The sequence below is a fragment of the Pseudonaja textilis genome, chromosome 1 (genome assembly GCF_049901715.1).
Source record: "Pseudonaja textilis isolate UNSWEBS1 chromosome 1, rPseTex1.2, whole genome shotgun sequence".
In the NCBI taxonomy this organism is placed as follows: domain Eukaryota; kingdom Metazoa; phylum Chordata; class Lepidosauria; order Squamata; family Elapidae; genus Pseudonaja; species Pseudonaja textilis.
In genome coordinates this window covers 48,520,308-48,540,886 of record NC_141990.1, presented here as the reverse complement: position 1 = coordinate 48,540,886, position 20,579 = coordinate 48,520,308, and the positions used below count along the sequence as shown (strand labels likewise).

Genomic DNA, 20,579 nt, shown 5'->3' with positions numbered 1-20,579 from the left:
TCTGCTTTCATGTCCCCAACCTACTTTCCTGTCATAATTTTTATTCCCTTTTGTGTGTTTCCCCCTTCTGTCTTTCCCTCCTCCCTCTTCCCAACTGCAAGAAATTCCGTATCTCTGCATTGGCTGGAGACAAATCTCTTTACCAGGGTGCATTTTAATGGAGGGTGTGCTTCACTTAAGTCACTAGAACCTTAACTACAGAATATTCAATTTCTTTGCAACCCAGAACCAAAGCTCTTCCTTGAGAGCCAGGCTCATAAGGATAGTAAAAGAATTAGTATTACAGGACTAAATCAGATTAAAGGTGGGGGGGAGAATATGAATTAGATTTTGTAACAGATGGTGCATTGGAAATTAAAGGTGCTTTGCGAATGGGAGCGACAGCAGCTTTGCCTCTTTTCTCTCCTTCTTTCTGTTTTATACTTGATAGACGGGTACAAATCACAACAATCCCGTCTTGACAGCCAATTTTGAGAATCTGATCTGGTTAAAGACATGGCTTTCCGGCTCCACTCACTGAAACTGACTTCTCTTTCATTTTTATACAGCACTTTGTTGCATTTAGAAAAGCAGGATCACCTGTCTTCCTTTAATGAAATGTCTTTAATTACACTTATAGCTCTTTAGTGTTAATTACTTTTCCATTCAGTCTGAATTCTTAGTCTTGTCTCCTAGGAGGATTTTTTTTTTCCCTTGCAGATACACGTGCTATCATTTTTCTTAAAAAAAAATGCTTTTCATTGCTAGCAGTTGTTGTCAAATCTATTCCAATTAGTTCTTAAGGATCAAAATCAGTGAGTTGAAGAAAGAACAGTAAACAACGAACTTGCCTTATTTTTATTTTGACCAAGTCACGGGTAAAAATGGAGCTCTGTTGCTTCTTCTCATAAAGGGAAAATCTACTTTTAAGCCCCCTGGGTGCTAATAACACCACAGTAAGTTTACACTTGGCCAGAGTGGGATGCCTTGTCTGGTTAATTTGGGATGATTTCTGGAAAGCAAAGGGAAAGTGGGGAGGGGGGGGAATAGATACAGAATAGGGAGGGAATCCTTTCCGAAGATGTGAAGGCAATAGCCTCAGAGCTGGCAACTAACAGTTAGTGGAAATAAAGCTCCCTCCTGGCAGTCAAATCAAATGTAGTAACAACTCAACGACTCCCTGCTGCTTGCTGACAGCATGGTGTAGCATACTGGGGCAAACATTCACTTAAATGCTGATTGCAGGAAAACGTCATTTTACAAACTTCCCAAGTGCTAGTTTTCCATTCTTTTTCTCCCCTACTCCCATCTAGCAATTTCTTTTCCTCTTTTCCTTTTAAGAATAGGGAAGTAGACAAAGGTATTTGGGGATAAATCCTGACCCACTTTTGGGGATGATTTTGTTTTATGTTTCTATTAAAACAATTTATTTCATGGGTATACTGTTATTTGTTTATAACTGATTCATAAGAGAGCGTTTAACATATACGGGCCTTGGTTCTTTTGTTCAATGTTTTGGTCTATCAGATCGTGCTTATTTTTCTGGATTTCTATTTTAGGTTATTTATATTTGCATTTTTTGTCTTGTTTTATTTTTTTTTAAGCCACTCACAGTCGTGATAGACAGTGACAGCTTATACATTTGGATCATTTCATAAATAGATAAAATAAATGCACGTTGTAGTTTGACGGGGGCAGAGTAAATAACTAGGGGTGATGATTATAATATTCAACTATTCTTTAATATTTCCAATATGTAGATAATAACAGTTTTTAAAAGTGCAAACAATTGAAATTTAAAGTCTTGAGCCTGGAGATTCTTGGCTGTTTTTCCTCCTTTATGTTATTGCTCTTTTCTTATTTCTTTGAAAATGACAGACAAATAGGCACACACGATCCAAAGCATCAGATTCGTGACTGGCACAAGTAACTGCTTTTGATGTTGTAATCACTTCAATATAATCCTTATTTGAAAAGCCTGTTACATCCTAAAATAAATCTTCCGTTATTTTTGTAGTATCTTTATTTTGTTTTCTTGACTGAATGCAATGCTGGATTGCTTTCTGCTATTTTCATCTGTCTAAAAGGATGCAGGGTGAGCAGGGTTTGTTTTTTTTTTGAGGGGGGCAGGGTTTCAGCTTTGTTTATAAGATTTATCCTTATCCTTCCTCCTTGCTCCAAGTGTGCATCTGTGAATTAGCAGTTGAACTTTTGAGCCTGCAGGAGGGGAAAAGAAGAGGAGGCACATGCTGACTTGGGTTGGTAAAAAACTGAACTTTTTTGCTGATTGCTCCCAATTATTTACCATGATACAGAAGAGGGGCAGCGCAATATGGCTAAAAAAATGAAACATTTGACTGAAAAAAATGTAAAAAAGCAACATGCTAGATAAACAGGGAGGCAAAGAGGAATGAACATTGCATAACGTGAGTTGTTCATACTACTGTGTAGTAACCACCTATACTACAACTCAGACTGGTCTATGCACAAATGTTCCTGACCTTTAAGTCCGAATTCCTCCTCGTGATTGCTGCCCAATGCATGGTTGTGATGCAGTGAATTTAAAGCTGTGCGTGTTTATTAAACACCTGAATGCCCTCTTGGCTATTAAGCTGTAGGAGGTTAACTATTTATACTAAAAGATGCCTGCAGAGAAAAGGAGTGAAATCTGCCCTCCCCCCTCCCCCCCCCCAAGTTGCTGCAGGCTGTTTTTTCCACAGCATGACATGGGATAAAATAGTTTAAAGGAACTGAATGCAGTAAAGTGCATGTGACTCAAGATCCTGCACATTCCTTTCTGCACAAAAATTGCTTTATAAATCAGTGGTCATGTATTCTTTAACCCAGCTATATGTGTTTGAACTGACCAAACTATGAACAAACTCGGCAATTGGAAAGGCAACGCTTCTCTAAAGATGAGGAAAGGATGGGAAGGATCAGAAGATCACTGGATCTCTGCAAGTTTCTTTTTAATTCTAGGAAAAGCCTAGTTGTCTGAATCTTTTTTCTTAGATGTATCTATCAGTTAGCTTTATGCTCAAAAGGCAGAAGGCATCCTTGATAGCTGGCCTGTATTATGTGACTGGGCAATCCAGATATCACAAAAGATGCCAGATGACTGTTTGCATGATTGTTATTCTCCTTGAGGTATTATTTTGGGGCCAAGGAAAGGAAGAAACTGAAAAACTGGGTTGTCTTTTTTTTTAAAAAAAGGACTTTTTCTGCAGTGCAGAATTGAAATCTATGAATATAAGAATCATTTCATAGCCCTAGACATTTGTTTCCTCATCATATTTTCTCATGCAACCAGATGAGAATAAGTGAAACTTTGATTTTAAACTGTGATGTAAAATCATGCTTTGATTTTAAACAATCATGAAACAGAATGAAGAAAATGTATTTTATACCTTATTCTAAGCTAATGTTTAATTACAATTACAATTACAAAAAATAAAAAATAAACTCAGAAGAAGCATGTTAACACCATAGAGATGAATTAGCATGCATCTAAATGAAATGCCATTCAAATACTTATTGACCACTCTGATTAAACTTACAAAGGCACCAGTCCTCATATTTATATTAGTTGTACTGGTCATATGATTGCCACTTGTAACCAGCCCAAAGAAAAAGAGAAAAAGACTCCTCCACCAGTAATTGGCACTCTGATTAGCATAGATTAACTCCAAGGTTAACTTCACACCAACAATCAAGTAAGCAATGCCCCAGTCAAGAAACTACCAAAGAGCCATCAGTAAACAGCCCAACCAAAGAATATCTAAGACCACCTCCACTCAGGCAGACACCAGAATATAAACTGACAGCAAACTGCACTCCTTACTAGCACTGATGATGTTACCTAGTTAGGGTAATGAAACATCTGCAAGAAAACAAGCAAACTCAGAGAGCACCAAAGACCTCTCACTTGTGACCTTCTTTGCTGACTTTCTACAGACAAAGTCAATGGGGAAGCAGGCTGAGGGCTACACATGACAATCATCTGATGTCCTCACTTAATGCCCCATGGTGATTTGCTAAACAACAGCAACTGGAAATCTGCAATTTCTGTCACTAAGTAGTGCACCTACGTGATGTCATGCTCCATGACCTCTTCGCTTAGTGATGGAATTATTCTGGTTCCAATTAGCATTGTTAAGTGAGGACTACCTGTTTACATTTAATTTTAATATTGGTTGTTATATTTAAATCATAAAGACATAATCATTGCATATTGCCTTAATTTACTTCCCCCACTGTAAGCATAAAGCGACGTAATTTGGTTTTCTTCGTATTGACCAAGCCATGATTTGTGTGGTATAAGGACAGGGAACTATTGTTGCTAATGTTGACCTTGCAAGTAAAATCTAGCATCATGTCATGGCCTTTAAAGATCTGTCTGCCCCAACAAGTACAGTGATGGTGCATATCTGAAGACACATTTAATGGAAGCTACATTAGTGCATATGTACAGACTTGTTAAAACACTTTGTCTCACTAATATTGATTAAACAGCAGTAGTTTGTAATGCAAGTGTATTTTTTTCAATTATTACATGACTTAAAAGTCATTAGGATAATGGCGACTATAAGTGAAATACATCAGATATACAATAATGACATAAGAATTGATCTGGATTTGGCAGGAAAAGAAAACATATCTCGCTTTCTTATTCTTGCCATATAATGCCAAAACCCAACTGAGATGATAGATAAAAGAGTTTTGTAAATTTGATATATATAAAATGTGCATGGTGTATAGGCATATAGATTCTCACTACTGCCAAATAATTATGTTGATGAATATTTTTGCCAGATAATTATGCAAAACATTGCATATATAATTACATATTGTTATTATGCATGTAACAATAGCATTGATCCATCAATTGTTTACATGTAACATTTAGTGCATAAACACAAGCTAATTCAGAATTGATTGAAACATTTATTTGCAACCATAGGTTTTAGCAAAACTAAATCTGAAGACAAAGAGGGCTAAGGAAATTAACTGAAAACAAATTATGCCTGCTTTTGATTTAACCCATATCTGCTACAATATTGTTGTGGTTCCTAACTTTCTGAATCCTGTGATGTTGCATCACACTAGATTCTCGCTTTCTTGTGGTTATGGGATGGATTCATCCTTGCTTATTTGAGATAACCTTTGTGTGCCAACTACAAATGTGTTTTTCATCTGAGGAACACTTTGAAACTGTCCCCACATTAATTAGTGTTACAAGATAAAGAGAAGGAGAGAGAGAGAGATTGAATAGGGTGAAGAGAAGGATAGTTTTGAAACATTTTATGTGCCCTCTTTTTAATGGGGTCTATTGTCTCCTCAGTGTTCATTTGTAATACTAACATAGGGTGTAATGCAGTATTCTTGCTTTTCAGTATAGTTGTATGAAAGGGATGTTATGAATCTCCCACAAGAGAGGATATGTGTGTGTATGTGTGTATGCACACACAAACACAAATACACACACACATGCAAATGAAATAAGAAAAAAATTCCTATTTATTTCTGTACAGATATTTATTAAGGACAACCTTAATATAGTAAAATGTCCTTTAGAAATAGGATTTGTTATGATTAGTAATCATCCCATCCATTAAGGTTAACCAGGGACCTCTTAAGATTTTTCTTATTAAAAGAGGGGGGAAAAACTTTCTATTCCTTTCTCAACTAAGCCAGTGCACCTTAATGCAATGATGATATGTTAGACACAGCAGTTGTCAAAGCATCGTATTACAGTGATGCCATAATGACACCCTGTCTCTGTAAAGTAGTCATGTTTTCTCAAATCACACGTTGCACCGTTGATTTCTGACATGACACTTCATTCAGTCGCTTTCCTTTTTTTCGGCATTGCCATTCTCTGACAATAGCAGCTGGTGCCCATTTTCCCACTAAGTGATTCACATTTTGCCACTTTGCTAGAGTGCAATTAGCTGAAGCAGAAAAAAAAGACTCATTGTAAAGTAGCTCAGCTGAGATTGTAACTCAACTCCATAACGAGAGCTGGCGAATCAGTGCCTTGAGGTGAGTAATGTATTTGGGCAGAGGAGGCAACTTTGAGACATTTTGCTTTTTCTCACAAGAAGTACAATGATCACTCCCTTTGGATTCTGGTCTTCTCCATATTCTCATTCATTGTTGGCTTTATTTATTTCCAAACATAAATTACAAATTACTGCCACTGCCGCTACCTCCTCATCCTCATTTGTGCAACAGAAATTTAAAATATATATCCTGTTTTAATTTACTTAATAGTAATCACATCAATAGTGATGTGTCTGTATTTTATTACTGTAGATTAATTTGAGATTTAGTCTTGCTGAGAGTACAGACACTGAATTCTGAACCTATTTAGCTCCAACTGTTTCATCCCCTAGTCATATCTTGGTTGGATTACTGCAGTGTGCTCTATACGGGGCTGCCTTTGAAGAGTATTTAGAAGCTACTACTAGTACAGATTGGCCCATCTGACACCACTGTTAGCTGCATTGTTTGCCAGTTTGTCCAATTGAAGGTGTGGGACCTTTGAAGTCCTTCATGGCATTGGACCAGGTTATCTGAGGTATTTTCTTACTGAAGTGGGATTCACCATTCCCACTCACATTGGCAGGAGAGGCCTTCTTTGGACCCTGTCAGCCATGGAGAAGAGGAGAAGAGTCTTCTCTGCCTTGATTCTCAGCAGAGGATGGAAGTTCTTTCCCCAAAGGTGAGATCTGCCTTCACTCTTCTGGCCTTCTGGAAAGGCCTTAAAACCTGGCTTTGCTAGTTGTCTTAGGACCCTGATAGGGGCATGCTATGCTGGACATGGTTGATTGAGAGAGACATACAAAACTCCATACCTATACCCTCCATACCCTTGGTATTAACTTTTTATTTAATTGTTGTTAACCTTAACTTTAATACTTTTAAAGTTTTTATATTTATGCATTTATGCTAAATATAAAGCACCTAAGGTCTTTTGGGACAGTGAAATAAGTAGCATATACATTTAATAATTAAATAATAAATATATAAATATAATCACCATTCTAGCAGTTCCAGCACATTCCCATTCTTGTCTGGAAGTAAAATGAGATATTCGTTGAGTAAATAAATAAAATGAATAATATTCTGTGGGTGACGAGATTCTGGTCCAACTTATTTGGGCTAGATACGTGTACCATGACTGCCTTAATATATTTTAGAGATGCACATGTATTCTGTATTGCTGGAGAAATCTCTAGCCCTAGAACTGGATCCTGCTTCCTCTTCTTTTCCTCTTCTTCAAATTATGCTAGAGTCACTTTCATGGGTGGCATTTAAATGAAACTATAGCATATTAAAATAAACATTTACTTAATTCTATGAATGTTTTCTGCTCAAGCTGAATACTCAAGGTGGCTTATAAAGCCAAACAATACAATTTTCCATGCAGGCCCTCCCCCACGTCCCCTGGAAACCATAACATTAGCTTTTTGAGAGAAAATAGGAAAAAGCAAAGCTGCATTTTGTAGTTTGGAACCTAAGCTCCTTGTGCGCCTGCTAAGAAAGACGTCTAAAACTGTCTTCAGAAGTGTCTCTCCTGAAAATTTGAATGCCCAGACCAGCTTGTAAGTGGGGGTGGGGGGGGGGTGGGAGGAGACAGAGTCTCCCAAAGCTAGACCTTAAGCTGTTGGGAGCTTTAAAGGTTAATACAACCATTTACATTGTACCTGGAAGCGTGTAGTAATTCTGAGTGGCGATCAAGGATGGAATATATGCATCTCTATTAGTATGGTTCATGAAGTCATCCCAGAAATGTCTTCCCAGAAATTCTGCAGTGACTACAGTAGTTAAATTTGTTCTTGTATCTCTTCCCATCTCTATTCAGACCATGAAAGCATCAGCTGCTTTTTAAACTCCTTTGCATTATCAGAAGAAAGAAGACATAAATATAATAAATAAGTTTTAAAATATATTTGGTAAATAAATTTGATTACCGGTGTAGCTGTTTGTGTTACAGTGTCAGATCCATGCTACTTTATTATGATAAAATCTGTTTATTACATAGTCTGTATTATCTGGCTGATGGCTGTCGGTACAGATTGCAAGTTAATTCTTTTAGGAGTCTGAAGGAAATCAGATTATAGCTCACTATTAGTGCACATTCTTGTGACTGGTTCTGGTTGAATTTTTGCCATTTCTCTCTATTGCCCAGTTAAAATGCTGAAAAGAAACTGATGGTCAGTACAGGTGAAAGTCAGAACATGACTCAAAATGTCCCCAACTAATCTTTAGAGCTAAAAAACACCACTTCTCTCCATACACAAATCTTTTACACTGTATAAAATGTGGCAAGGCTCAAATGGAAAATAGAACCTGGGAAGAAAAAGACTTACGATAGTTTGTAAAGGTAGTCCTTGATTTATGACCACAATGGAGTCCAAACTTTCTGTTGCTAAGTGAGACATTTGTTAAGTGAGTTTTGCCCCATTTTAGGGCCTTGTTGCCACAGTTGTTAAGTGAATAACCGCAGTTGTTAGGTTAGTAACAGGGCCGTTAAGTAAATCTGGCTTTCCCATTGACTTTGCTTGTCCAAAGGCCTCAAAAGGTGATCACATGACCCCAGGATACTGCAACCATCATACAGATGACTCAGTTGCCAAATATCTTCTTAGGTGAGGAAAACAGTTATAAGTCACTTTTTGCAATGCCATTGTAACTTTGAACAGTTACTAAACAAACTTTTGTAAGTCAAGGAGTTTGACTTCTTGTTTTTACAAACATATGTATTTTGTGTTGTAAGAATAATCATAAAACCTGTTTAGAATGCTACATATAAAGATAGGTTAATTCACATATTTTGTTTTCCCATAGATCAAGGGTCTCCAACCTTGGCAAGCTTAAGACTTGTGGACTTCAACTCCCAGAATTCCTGAGTTAACATGACTGGAGAAGGAATTCTAGGAGTTGAAATCCACAAGTCTTAAAGCTGTCAAATTTGAAGACCCCTGCCATAGAACTTCCCTAATGGCCTGCAATATGCTCTCAGTCTTTTATTTTAAAGAAGCAAAATTAAAATACCCTGCAAGATACATCATAGAAAACAAATTACATATACAAACACAAAATTAAAATTCCTTTTTTCATACAGGAAGATTTTTTAAAAAAATATTTGTTGAAATAAGCTGTAAATTTATTTTACTTACAAAATAACTCCAAAAATTTGACAGAATTATTCAAAAGTCCATTTCCTTGCTCCTTTGCTAGCAGAACAAAGGATTGATTTCAGTCCTTACGAGGTATACCTGTAAGATACAATCTATTAAATAAAAATAATAATTTATGTTTATATTTATTTTATTTATATTTATTTTAAGAATAAATACTGTGCACTTAAATAAGAGACATATTTCTCATTGTAAATGTTAACTACAATTATATATTTTTATTAATCTCCTATGACCAAAATCCCCTTATAAAAACAGTACAATGTAAAATTAAGGTTGAAGATAAAGTCATCATTCTAAGATTAGCTTTTTGTGGAAAAAAAGTGTTCTTTTTGAAATAAAGTTCTATTCGCTACATTCTTCTTAGACTTAATATGAATTTTAGTGCTTTTAATTTTAGATTGAAGTGAAGTCTAGAACAAAAATAACTGGCTGATGATTGAATTTAAAGACAATTGTTAATATTTCAGACTTAAATAAAAAGGCTGCAGGGAATCTGGTAAAGAGAAGAAATGGGAATCAAACATTTTTGGGGGGAAGGGGTTAATAAGACAACTTGAAATGTAATGAGTAAGTAATGGTTAAGAAATAATTGCTGTGTCACTACTGTACATCTTATAACAAGCTCAAATAATGAGTGCTAACAGGTTTATAGTCACAACAGAATAGAAATATCATCCCCAAGGTTGGGAATATGCATTGTGCTAACTACTGGGAGTTGCAATTGGAATGGTTTTTTTCAACATTTACAGGAACAAAAAGAGGGAAAAGAGATAAATTAACTTTCAGGGAGCGAGACAAAATTTTCAACAGTGGTGATTCTGAATTATAATTCCCTTTTTGTTGCCTTTATTTCCCTCCCTTTTATTTTAGTGATATACTTGTGCTACTGCTAGTATATTTCCGCTGCCATTTATCCCTAGAGTATCTTGGAGTGGGACAGTGTGACTAGGTTCATATATTGTACCAGGCCAAAATGTTGTTTCTTCGTGTTGACCTAACTTGTGTGAACTGAATTAATGGTGGCTTATTGAATAAAACACAGTAAAACTATGCCTTAATATGATATGTACATGTAGTCTATATCTCCTGTAATTGTGTTTACATATTTTTCTCTCCATTTTTCCCAGAATACTGGTAATTGTTTGTTAAGCTGTCAGAAAGAGATTGGTCCAAAGTCACATAGCCAAGGAAACCCGCTGAAAGTCTTTGGACCAGTTACTCAGACTCGATCCAACCTAGTTCACAGGTTGGTGGCTGTAGGGAAAAATACGAGAAGAGAGTACACCTAAGTAAAAACCAGGATGTAAATTGAATACATGTATACACATATATTCATGTATGTATGTGTGTATGTATGTATGTATGTGAACTAGTTTAGATTGAGACTGAGTAACTGGTCCAAATAGTTTCAGCGGGTTTCCTTGGCTATGTAACTTTGGGCCATATATATTCATTTATGGTGGTGGTGTCACGTGTTGTCTGGTAGGCGGGATTATTCTAGATTATTCTAGAATAATCAGGGAAGCCATCAAAATAGAGAAACACCTCCATAACATGAATAGACAGGATGATGCCTACCGCCTACCAGACATCTGAAACTAGCCCTTATCAACAAATGATTCCCAGCCACAAAAACCAACACCGGACCCAAAACAACATGTGACACTACCACCATTCTCCCTCACCAGACTCAAACCCAAACTCATCCCATAAATGAAAGACAACCACTGTCCAGAAATCAGAGCACAGCTGCATCACCAGCTGCCACACTCCCCGACCCCCAAACCAAGCAAATGGACACATGCCATGGACACATATCCAGGCCTCAAACTCAGAGCCAAACCAAAACCCGGAACGTCATATCACAGCCACGCGCTCAGGATATCACATCACAGAACTCAGGAGGTTACACCACAAAACCTCAGGATGTTGCAACACAGACAACCCAGGAGATTACAGTACAAGACCCAGGATGTCAAAACAATAGAACTCAGAGGGTCATCAAACAGCCCATTACCCAGGTCGTTACAGCACAGGAGGCTGATAGACACACAGCCAATACCTCAGCCACACGTTCTTATGAAAAAGCCAGCCAATCTGCAAACATCAACTCCATCAACCAATCAAGAAATGACGACACAGCCAACCTCCCCACCAATAAATATAGGGAGACGGCAGCTCTGAACATGCTTTGCTCACACAAGCCCGAAGCTGAAAGCACCAGCCTGAAGATGGCAAGTGGGATCTTGTTGAAACGTTGCCAAGATACTCTCAATCTTACACAGGAAAAAAACACACCAAGACCTGCATATATATATGGTATTCAGCTTTGTTCAGGTATTTTCCCATGTCATTATAGTTGTGCTTTTAAAGTTGTAGCAACGTTTCAGCAAAATCTCATCTGCCATCATCAGGCTTCTGTATTGTGTTCGTCTGTGAGTTAGACTTTCACAGCCATTTCAGTTTTAAATTTGGGGCTAGCCTGTGAGATACACAGACGAACACAGTACAGAAGCCCTGATGATGGCAGATGAGTTTCTGCCGAAATGTCGCTATAACTTTAAAAGCACAACTATGATGATGTGGAAAAATACCCGAACAGAGATGAATACCATACATATAAATGCCCGCAAAACCTTAAGAAAACAAATATGTATGTATGTATGTATGTATGTATGTATGTATGTTATTCAGCTTTGTTCAGGTATTTTCCCCTTCATTATAGTTGTGCTTTTAAAGTTGTAGCAACGTTTCAGCAGAATCTCATCTGGCTTCTGTATTGTGTTCATCACAGAAGCCTGATGATGGCAGATGAGGTTCTGCTGAAATGTTGCTACAACTTTAAAAGCACAACTATAATGACGTGGGAAAATACCCGAACAAAGCTGAATACCATACATGTAAGTACCGCGAACACTTAAGAAAACAAACAAATATATATATATATATATATATATATATATATATATATATATATATATACACACACACACACACACACACACACACATACACACACACGCATACACACACGCACTCACATATATTTATATTTATGATTAAGACATGGTTTAGGTTTGCTTCAAGGTAATGCTAAGCCCCCAACAAGTGGAACTTACCATTTTGCTGCTTTAATAGTCTTACCTGAATTTTAAACAGAAGGAAATACATGTGACTTTAATGGACTTTCTAATGTAGCACTTTATTCCTTCAGTAGCCAGAGATAATATTTTTTTTCCCAACAGATTGCTTCATGGAATGTGTGTTACCTCTCTTTCTTGAACTTCTGCAAGATGTGGTTGGTGTGATTATTAGAATGGCAAAGTGGAATTAGGTGGAGGAGCCAGATATACATCTCCAGAATCAAACAATATGATATTGTAAATATCATATTGTAAATATCATGCAGTTGTTCTTTCAGTTTGCCCAATTCCAGTTTGCCAAATTCCAGAGAACTGAGCACAGGATCTTTTCTTTATCCATTTTTTCAGGACAAACGAAGATTCATCCGAAGCACCCTAAATCTTCACTCATACCAAATCTTTTCTTTTTTAAAAAAGAAAGCTAGTCAGATATGAAGTTTTGATATATATATAAAAGAACGCACCTATAAATAAAACATTTTTAAAACAGTTTGTATTTTTTTTTTTTGCAAAGCTAGAGAAATGTTATTTAGAGACATCCACCCCTTACAGTCAAGTTCTGTATTGTGAGAGAATTATTTGATATTTTAATTATAGACATAGAAAATCTTGTGTCAGAATGAAGACATAGACTTCTTTCTGACAGACAGCAAGAAGAAAGCCAAGCTTCAGTAGCCTGATATTTCATTCTATATCCCAGATTGTAATGTATTTAAGAGCTGTAAAACAAGTATAAATTAATAAATGGGGTATTTTTGTAAAGACTACACTGAAAGAAATTCATAAGATTGCAGTAATTCAGTAATGATCCATTTTCTTTCAAATGGTCTTGAGAAAATGTTAGAGAATAAGAAAAAAGAATGAGGGATTTATTAATTATAGTTGTATTAATTACACTAGTCATCATAAGGTAGATAATGGAGAGGAAACCCAGTTGAATACAACACTTATTTATTTAATAAATAAATATTTATTTCCTCTAAACCATGGAAAAGTATATTTTTGGCTGGGCTTTTTCCTTAGTTGAATATCATATTGATTCTTTTCCTCTTTATTAACTTAATATTTATCCAGGTATCTGATGACAAATTCTCTGATTAACAATCAGAATTTGCATTGACTTTGGACTTGAAAATCTATTCCAGCCTTTGCATATTTATTGGAATCCCTAAGCAAAATTGATACTCTAGGTGCCATGTTCTTGGCCCATGTTCTCTTTTATTTTGGGGAAGAATGATTGAGGGGGATGTGGCAAATACTTGCAGATCCGTGCATATTTTTAAAAATGCAAATAGCTTTGGACAGTACACCAAACAGATAATAAAATAAACTTCAGATTAAATTTTAATTATTAAAACCATATTGTTAAATAAGTTATTAACTGCTGAAGAAAAATCACCCTTAGAAACCCGAAGAGGTAATTTAAAAGGGATATCTGTGTTTTATGGCTGTATTTTTATCATAGGCAATACAGAAGAAAATCACATCTTAGACCAGTGTTCTTTAGCTTTGGCTACTTTAAAATGGATAGACTTCAAGTCGCAGAATTTGCATTCAACATGGCTGAGTGAAAAATTCTAGGAATTGATGTCACCTATCTTAAAGTTACCAAGGTTGAGAAACACTGCCTTAAGACAATAACCAGGCAGGTAAAGAAAACATATTCCTCTTAAGCTGTTTACTGGAAATATTTAGGACATGATTTTATTAGTTACTAACAAAATCTCTAAAATCTCTAAATGAACTTGCTAAAAGATTATTTCTCCTTCCAAGTTCTTTGTTAGAAGATTGGGCAAAAGTGGGGACTTACTTTATTTCCTGTTGGAGTTCACAAGTTAAGAAACTGCTTCTCTTCTTAAGTTCTTCTCCAAGCTGAGGTAATAGATTTAGGCTACTGTAGTGCATATCTTTGCCTCAAACTTTGATCTGTTGAGCTAGCAGGACTGCTAAATTAATAAGTTTGTAAATAGATGATAATAAATGTGTTGTTTAGCCTTTAAATAATCTTGATTTAGTAAAAGAATATGAGAATTCTAACAAATGCATCTAACAAATGCAAAACAAAAGCTATACTTCTGTTTTTGGAAAGGATTCTAGTTTTATATGTTGTCTATGTGTTGAACAAGATAAATATATTTCTTTGACTCTACTGAAATCAACCAATATAAAATATCATGACAAGAAATAGTTGGCTAATTGAGATGATAGAACCAAAGTTCTGATAGTTAAGAGATTCACTGCAACATTTCCTTTCCAAATTTGATTAAATACTCATATTTTAAGAAGGCAACGTGTTCTAGTTTGGTAACAGTTCATGAAGCCTGTCAAGAACTCTGCCGATTTATCCAAAAGTATATTTTTCACCTAAAATTTAGTATAAGAATGACATAGATGAATCAGACAGATTGATATGTTCTTCAGGATTAGAAGCTATTTTTTTGTTGAATATTGACCCAATTCAAATTTACCTCTGTCATGAGTGAAATAGATTTTGCTGCATTCTTGAAAATCTTTCAAAGAGTACATTAGCATGGTGTTTGCCATGACAGCACTGTCTCTTCAGTTAAATAGCACATAGCAATCAATCTGCCACTTAGCAGAATTTTTTTCCAGTTTTCACAGTCAGAAAATGTGCAAGTTCAGATGTTTTTTACTACTTTGAATGTCTCCTTTTTAATAAGAAGAGATCAATGATCTTATCATCTGACAAGTAAAACTTCTGTTTCTTTCTTTCAACAACAGCCCCCCCCCCCCCAAATAGTCAAATATTAGCTTTCATGTCATTTAGTTTTCCAGTTGTACTGGATGCTTACATTATCATTGATTAATTCTATGGACAATAGCTAAAATGTAATTGCAGACAAAGCTTATGAATTATTCCATTTAGATTTTGTGAAACAGAAATCAAGCTTAATTATCCACTGTAATCTGAGATCAAAAATCTCTTTATAAATTTCTTTAAACGTGATTTATTCCTTCATACTGAAATTCAGTCAATACAGAAAGTACAGTCATGCTTTATGAAACTTGCTGACAATTTTTTTTTACTGAGCAAAACATTCATTTGATATAGAAACAATTTTGATGTTCTTTGCTTTTCCTGTTACTAGAGGGGATAAATGTGTTGTCATAGGGGAAAGAAGTTTTAAGAACAATTTGACAGTGAATTCATTTATTACTCTATATGACGATTTTAGAATTTGGAGAGGTGATTTAAAAAAAAAATATTGCATTATATATTTTACCATTTTTGTCTACAGCCAGTCTGATGCTTTGCTATAGCTTTGTCATGAGCTTTATCTCATGTAAAACAAGAGGTATTGACTAATGAATGAATGATGTACAGTCTTTAGCTCTTGCAGCCTTTAAAGATCATTGTCTTTAATGCACAGAAACCTCTTTCTCTCCCATTCTCTTTACAATGCAGGCTTCTTTGCAGAATGTCAAGCAAGGATCGACACATTGATTCTAGCTGTTCGTCATATATCAAGACGGAACCATCAAGCCCCGCCTCCTTGACGGACAGCATCAACCATCACAGCCCTGGTGGCTCCTCTGACGCCAGTGGAAGCTACAGTTCAACCATGAATGGACATCAGAATGGGTTAGATTCACCACCACTCTACTCTTCAGCCCCTGGTCTTGGGGGTAATGGGTCTGTCAGGAAACGATACGACGATTGCTCTAGTACGATTGCTGAAGATTCACAAACCAAGTGTGAATACATGCTGAACTCAATGCCCAAAAGATTGTGTTTGGTTTGTGGTGATATTGCATCAGGGTATCACTATGGTGTGGCTTCATGTGAGGCCTGCAAGGCTTTCTTCAAGAGGACAATTCAAGGTCAGTGCTTGATTACCCTTTTCCCAGCTGAAGAAAAACACAGCACAGTTCTGTCTCTCCTTCCCCCTCCCTTTGTTTTCTATGGAGCCATTTTGTACAATTGGATTGAGTCAAATCATGCCTGTGTACGGTCTGTTGATATGGTTATGTGAGTGAAGGCTACACAGTTTACATTGCCAGTTTTCATTTTGATATAAAAGTTTAGATTAATATGTCTTATCCATAGAAGCATCTTTCTTTCTTATCAGCCTTCTTTGGATGCAGGAGACTCTTTAACGAAAGTTAAGACAACTTTCTCGAAGTAACTCCTAATGCCCTCTGTCATACATATCTTAGCCTTCATTTTGTCGTGTGTGTGTGTGTGTGTGTGAAAAGCATATTTGAACAATAAGATGACCAGTTCCAAAATACATTTAACACATTAATTTACCTCTTTGTTGCTAGTTAAGCAAATAAGCCTTGTAAGTAATTTTACATATTTTAGCTAAATTTTAAAATGTTTGTAGTGATTGCTGTCCTACTATTACAACTGATATGCTTTCACATTGTGTTAAGTTCATTGTCACTGTTCATTCATTCATTGTCTTCGTTTCCATAAGATGTTAAGCTTTAAATCATACTTTATAAAGAGTAATCATTCAGATCACATAACACACTAAGTCAAAACCAAATAAGGCATCGTATAGTTTATCATATACTGTGTGAATCAGGTTATTGTGTAATTTTTTTATGTTTTATTTATAAGGTAATTTCATGTCCTACCTTAAGTAGTTCTGTTTATGGAAATGGTACAGCTTGAGTATTAAAGGCTATGATGAGATGAACAATTTTTTGGCTCTTGTACCATCAAGCAATTATGCTAGCTCAGGCATCTTATAAGAAATATTGTGAGAAATTGCCAAAAATCACAAGGCAACAATCACATGAGATTTTACTCTCATGAAATTTGACAGAATAACAAAATAACAGAGTTGGAAGGTACCATGGAGGTCTTCTAGTCCAGCTCCCTGCTCAAGCAGGAGACCTTATACCAAGGCTGTCAAACTTGTAGCCCATGGGCCAGACGCATGACAGCAGGGGTGGGATTCAAATTTCTTAACAACCGGTTTTGTGGGTGTGGCTTGGCGGTCGTGTGACTGGCTGGGCATGGCTTGTATGTAAACATTGTAAATGTTTATGTAAATATTGAATTTTTATTTAAAAAAAAAAAACAACTTTTACCCAAAATTAGGCAAAGCAGTCAGTCAGATTGAGTTGCTTGCAGAAGCACAGATTCACTCAGAGATCTATCTTTCTGAAATCTGCTGCCTGAGTCTGTCACATAAAATTTGCTTGCACAATGCAGGCAAGTAGGATGGTATGCATGCGAGATAAGGAGTGACTGGACAGGGAGAGGAGGGGTGAGCGGGGAGGGGCTCCATTCCAGACAGATAATTATCCAGTCTCTTCTTAAAAAGTCTCCAGTGATGGAGCACTTACAACTTCTGAAGGCAAGCTGCTCCACTGGTTAATTATTCTCACTGCTAGGAAATTTCTCCTTAGTTCTAGGTTGCTTCTCTTCTTGAGTAGTTTCCATCCCTTGTTTCTTGTTTTGCCTTCTGGTGAATTTGAAAATTGGTTGACTCCCTCTTCTTTGTGGTAGCACCTCAAATATTGGAACACTGCTATCATGTCACCCCTGGTTCTTTTTTTCACTAGAAATAGCCTATTTCTGCAATCGTTTTTCATACGTTTTAGCCTCTAACCCTCTAATTATCTATGTTGCTCTTTTCTGCACTGTTCCAAAGTCAAAACATCTTTTTTTATAATATGGTGACCAAAACTGGATGCAGTATTATAAGTGTGGTCTTACTAAGGCTTTATAGAGCAGTACTAGTACTATTTATTTCTGTCCTAGATCTTTTTGCATCTTCAGGTAAGATAGATTTCGGATTGTTGTGCAGTTTCCTTGGGGATATTAGGCATTACCTTAGATTATAAAAATGCTTTTATTGGATAATAATAAATAATCAAACAATAGTATCTCATCTGAAATATGTAGAGTTTCAGTTTATTTGCTTACTGCTTCACTGTTTAAGACATTCTTACTAATGAAAAATACTGCTCTCTATTTAACTATTAAATGACAGTAACAAAAAAGAAAAAGTTCACAGATTCTGATAAAGACTGTTGAGGTAATTCCCCGTTAGGAGAATGAGTACACACAGGGAGACGTAGTGAAAGTGGTGAGGAAAAACACACAACCAGTACACAGATACATTGTATAGTAAAATGTAGGTTTTTACTTCCAGTAAACAGTTAAGCAAAGTTCAACAAGCTGTCCAAGTCATACATGATTAAAGCAGTCAGTTTTTCAGTCCACGGATCGTCATTCTTCTTGGATGTGCCTTCCTGGATGAGCTGCACTACCTGAGCCACTTGTGTGGGTTGTAGACTCTGTCTCATGCTACCACTGGAGTGAAAGCACCCCAGCATTCAAAAGTGACCAAACCATCAGCCAGAAAGCATAGGAACTGAGAAGTGGTCTGTGGTCTTCTCTGACATGCAGTACTCCAGTTTAATCATTTTACTTTGCACACATTGTCTCACATTTAAATATCTTAAATCTGTGTGTTTTTATCTTGTCTTTTCAGCAATATTGGAAGCCATCTGTATTGCCGATTGGTTATCTTCATAAACAAGAATAGAATCTGTTACATCAATTCCCATATCAATCAATAGTTGCTTATAATAAACTAAATATGTACATAATAGAGATAAACATGAGAATTGAGCCTCCACTGTTGACATATTTAGATGTTTCTGTCGAATATAGCTCCATCCAATCAACACCTTTCCTAATAATACTACAGTACCTGATGTTGATTTACGTGTAGTTATGTCTCTGGTGAAACTTGCATTGGCCTATGCAGTTAAACTTAGTTCATCCTTAGGCTCCAAATATAATGCATAATGCATTGTTTGTTTCAGATATCTTAACACATATTTAGCAGCTTACCAGTGCCTTTCAGTTGGCTCAGTGTTAAATCTAGATAATTGGTTAATAATGTATGCTATATCTGGTCTGGACCAATTACTGAAATAAGATAAACTACCAATCAAGGACTGATAAATATCTTTATCAAAAACAGGACTTTGTACATCACTATGGCTAAACTCCTGGCTCATTGGTGTTTTAGCTAGTTTACAAAGTTCCATTTTAAAATTCTTCAGTAACTGGCTAATTTTATCTGCCTGTGAGATTTTGTATCCTTCCCTAGTTTTATCTATTTTTAAACCAAGATATTGTTTAATCTCACCTAATTGTTTTATTTTAAATTTCTTTTCTAATAGTGAAATTATTTCAGTAGCTTCCTGCTCAGTTTTGGTGATTAATGGTATGTCATCAGTAAACAAAAGCAACAATGAAATTACACCATCATTTTCCCTTTTGAACAAACATGGATCAGCCATGCCAGCTACAAAACCTATCGTAGTTAATTCCTTAACTATACACTGATTCCACTCATATCCTGATTGCTTTAAGCCATAAAGACTCTTTTTCAATCTCCAGCAATCAGTTGTGTTATCATTTTTGATACCTAAATGTTTCTTTAAATATATAGTGTGTTGCAACGGTGCATGCAGATATGCCATCTCTACATCCAAATGATTTATAATGTATTTCTCCTTAGCTGCCCACACTAATGCTGCTTGTAATGTAGTAGCTTTCAGACTAGGTGCAAACACCTCATCATAGTCGTTTGCTGTCTGACTGAACCCTTGTGCTACTAATCTGGCTTTATGGGTAATAGTCCCATCCACACCTGTTTTAACTTTATAAATCCATTTACACCCTATGGCATGTTCACTTGGTGGTAACCTGACATTTTCATATACCTCCAGTCTTTGTAAGAATTTCAGTTCCTTATCCATTGCTTCCTGCCAAGCAGCCTGATCCTTAGCAGGATACAGTTTCAGTTCATTATAGTTACCAGGAACTGTATTTACTTGGCATACAACACTAGCCTGATATCTATCACGTGGTTGTGTTACTCGGGTTGAATGTCTAGGTATTACAGACCTTATTGGTGGACTCTCCTGTTCCACCTACTTTTGTTCTCCTACCTCCTCCTGTGCCTGTTCTTCCTTTTTAATGGCTATTGATGGTTTAACAATTTCATCTTTAGGCACTACTTGGGTGACAATTACAACATCATTGTTGGATTCCTGTTCCAGTTTATGTCACCCAATGTGCTCAAGAAATTTAGCACTAGCGCCACAGTAAACATGAGCTATGCCTGGATCCCAAAATCTAAATGATCTATGGTTGGCCTCGTAACCTACAAAAATAATTTCCTAGCTTTATGTTGCCCTTTCAGTCCTACTTGTGAGGGAATATGTACCCATGCTGGAGCTCCAAATG

At 36.2% G+C, this 20,579-nt stretch overlaps 1 protein-coding gene across 8 annotated transcripts in view; it reads left to right on the top strand.

The window, feature by feature from the left end:
• The window catches only part of ESRRG (estrogen related receptor gamma), a 431,490-nt gene that overhangs the window by 263,217 nt on the left and 147,694 nt on the right, over nt 1-20,579 (top strand). For all 8 annotated transcript variants that reach the window (XM_026695751.2, XM_087933451.1, XM_026695753.2 and 5 more), the window contains one exon: nt 15,759-16,174. In XM_026695751.2, the coding sequence (XP_026551536.2) occupies nt 15,759-16,174 (416 nt within the window). The remainder of the gene's footprint in view (nt 1-15,758; nt 16,175-20,579) is intronic.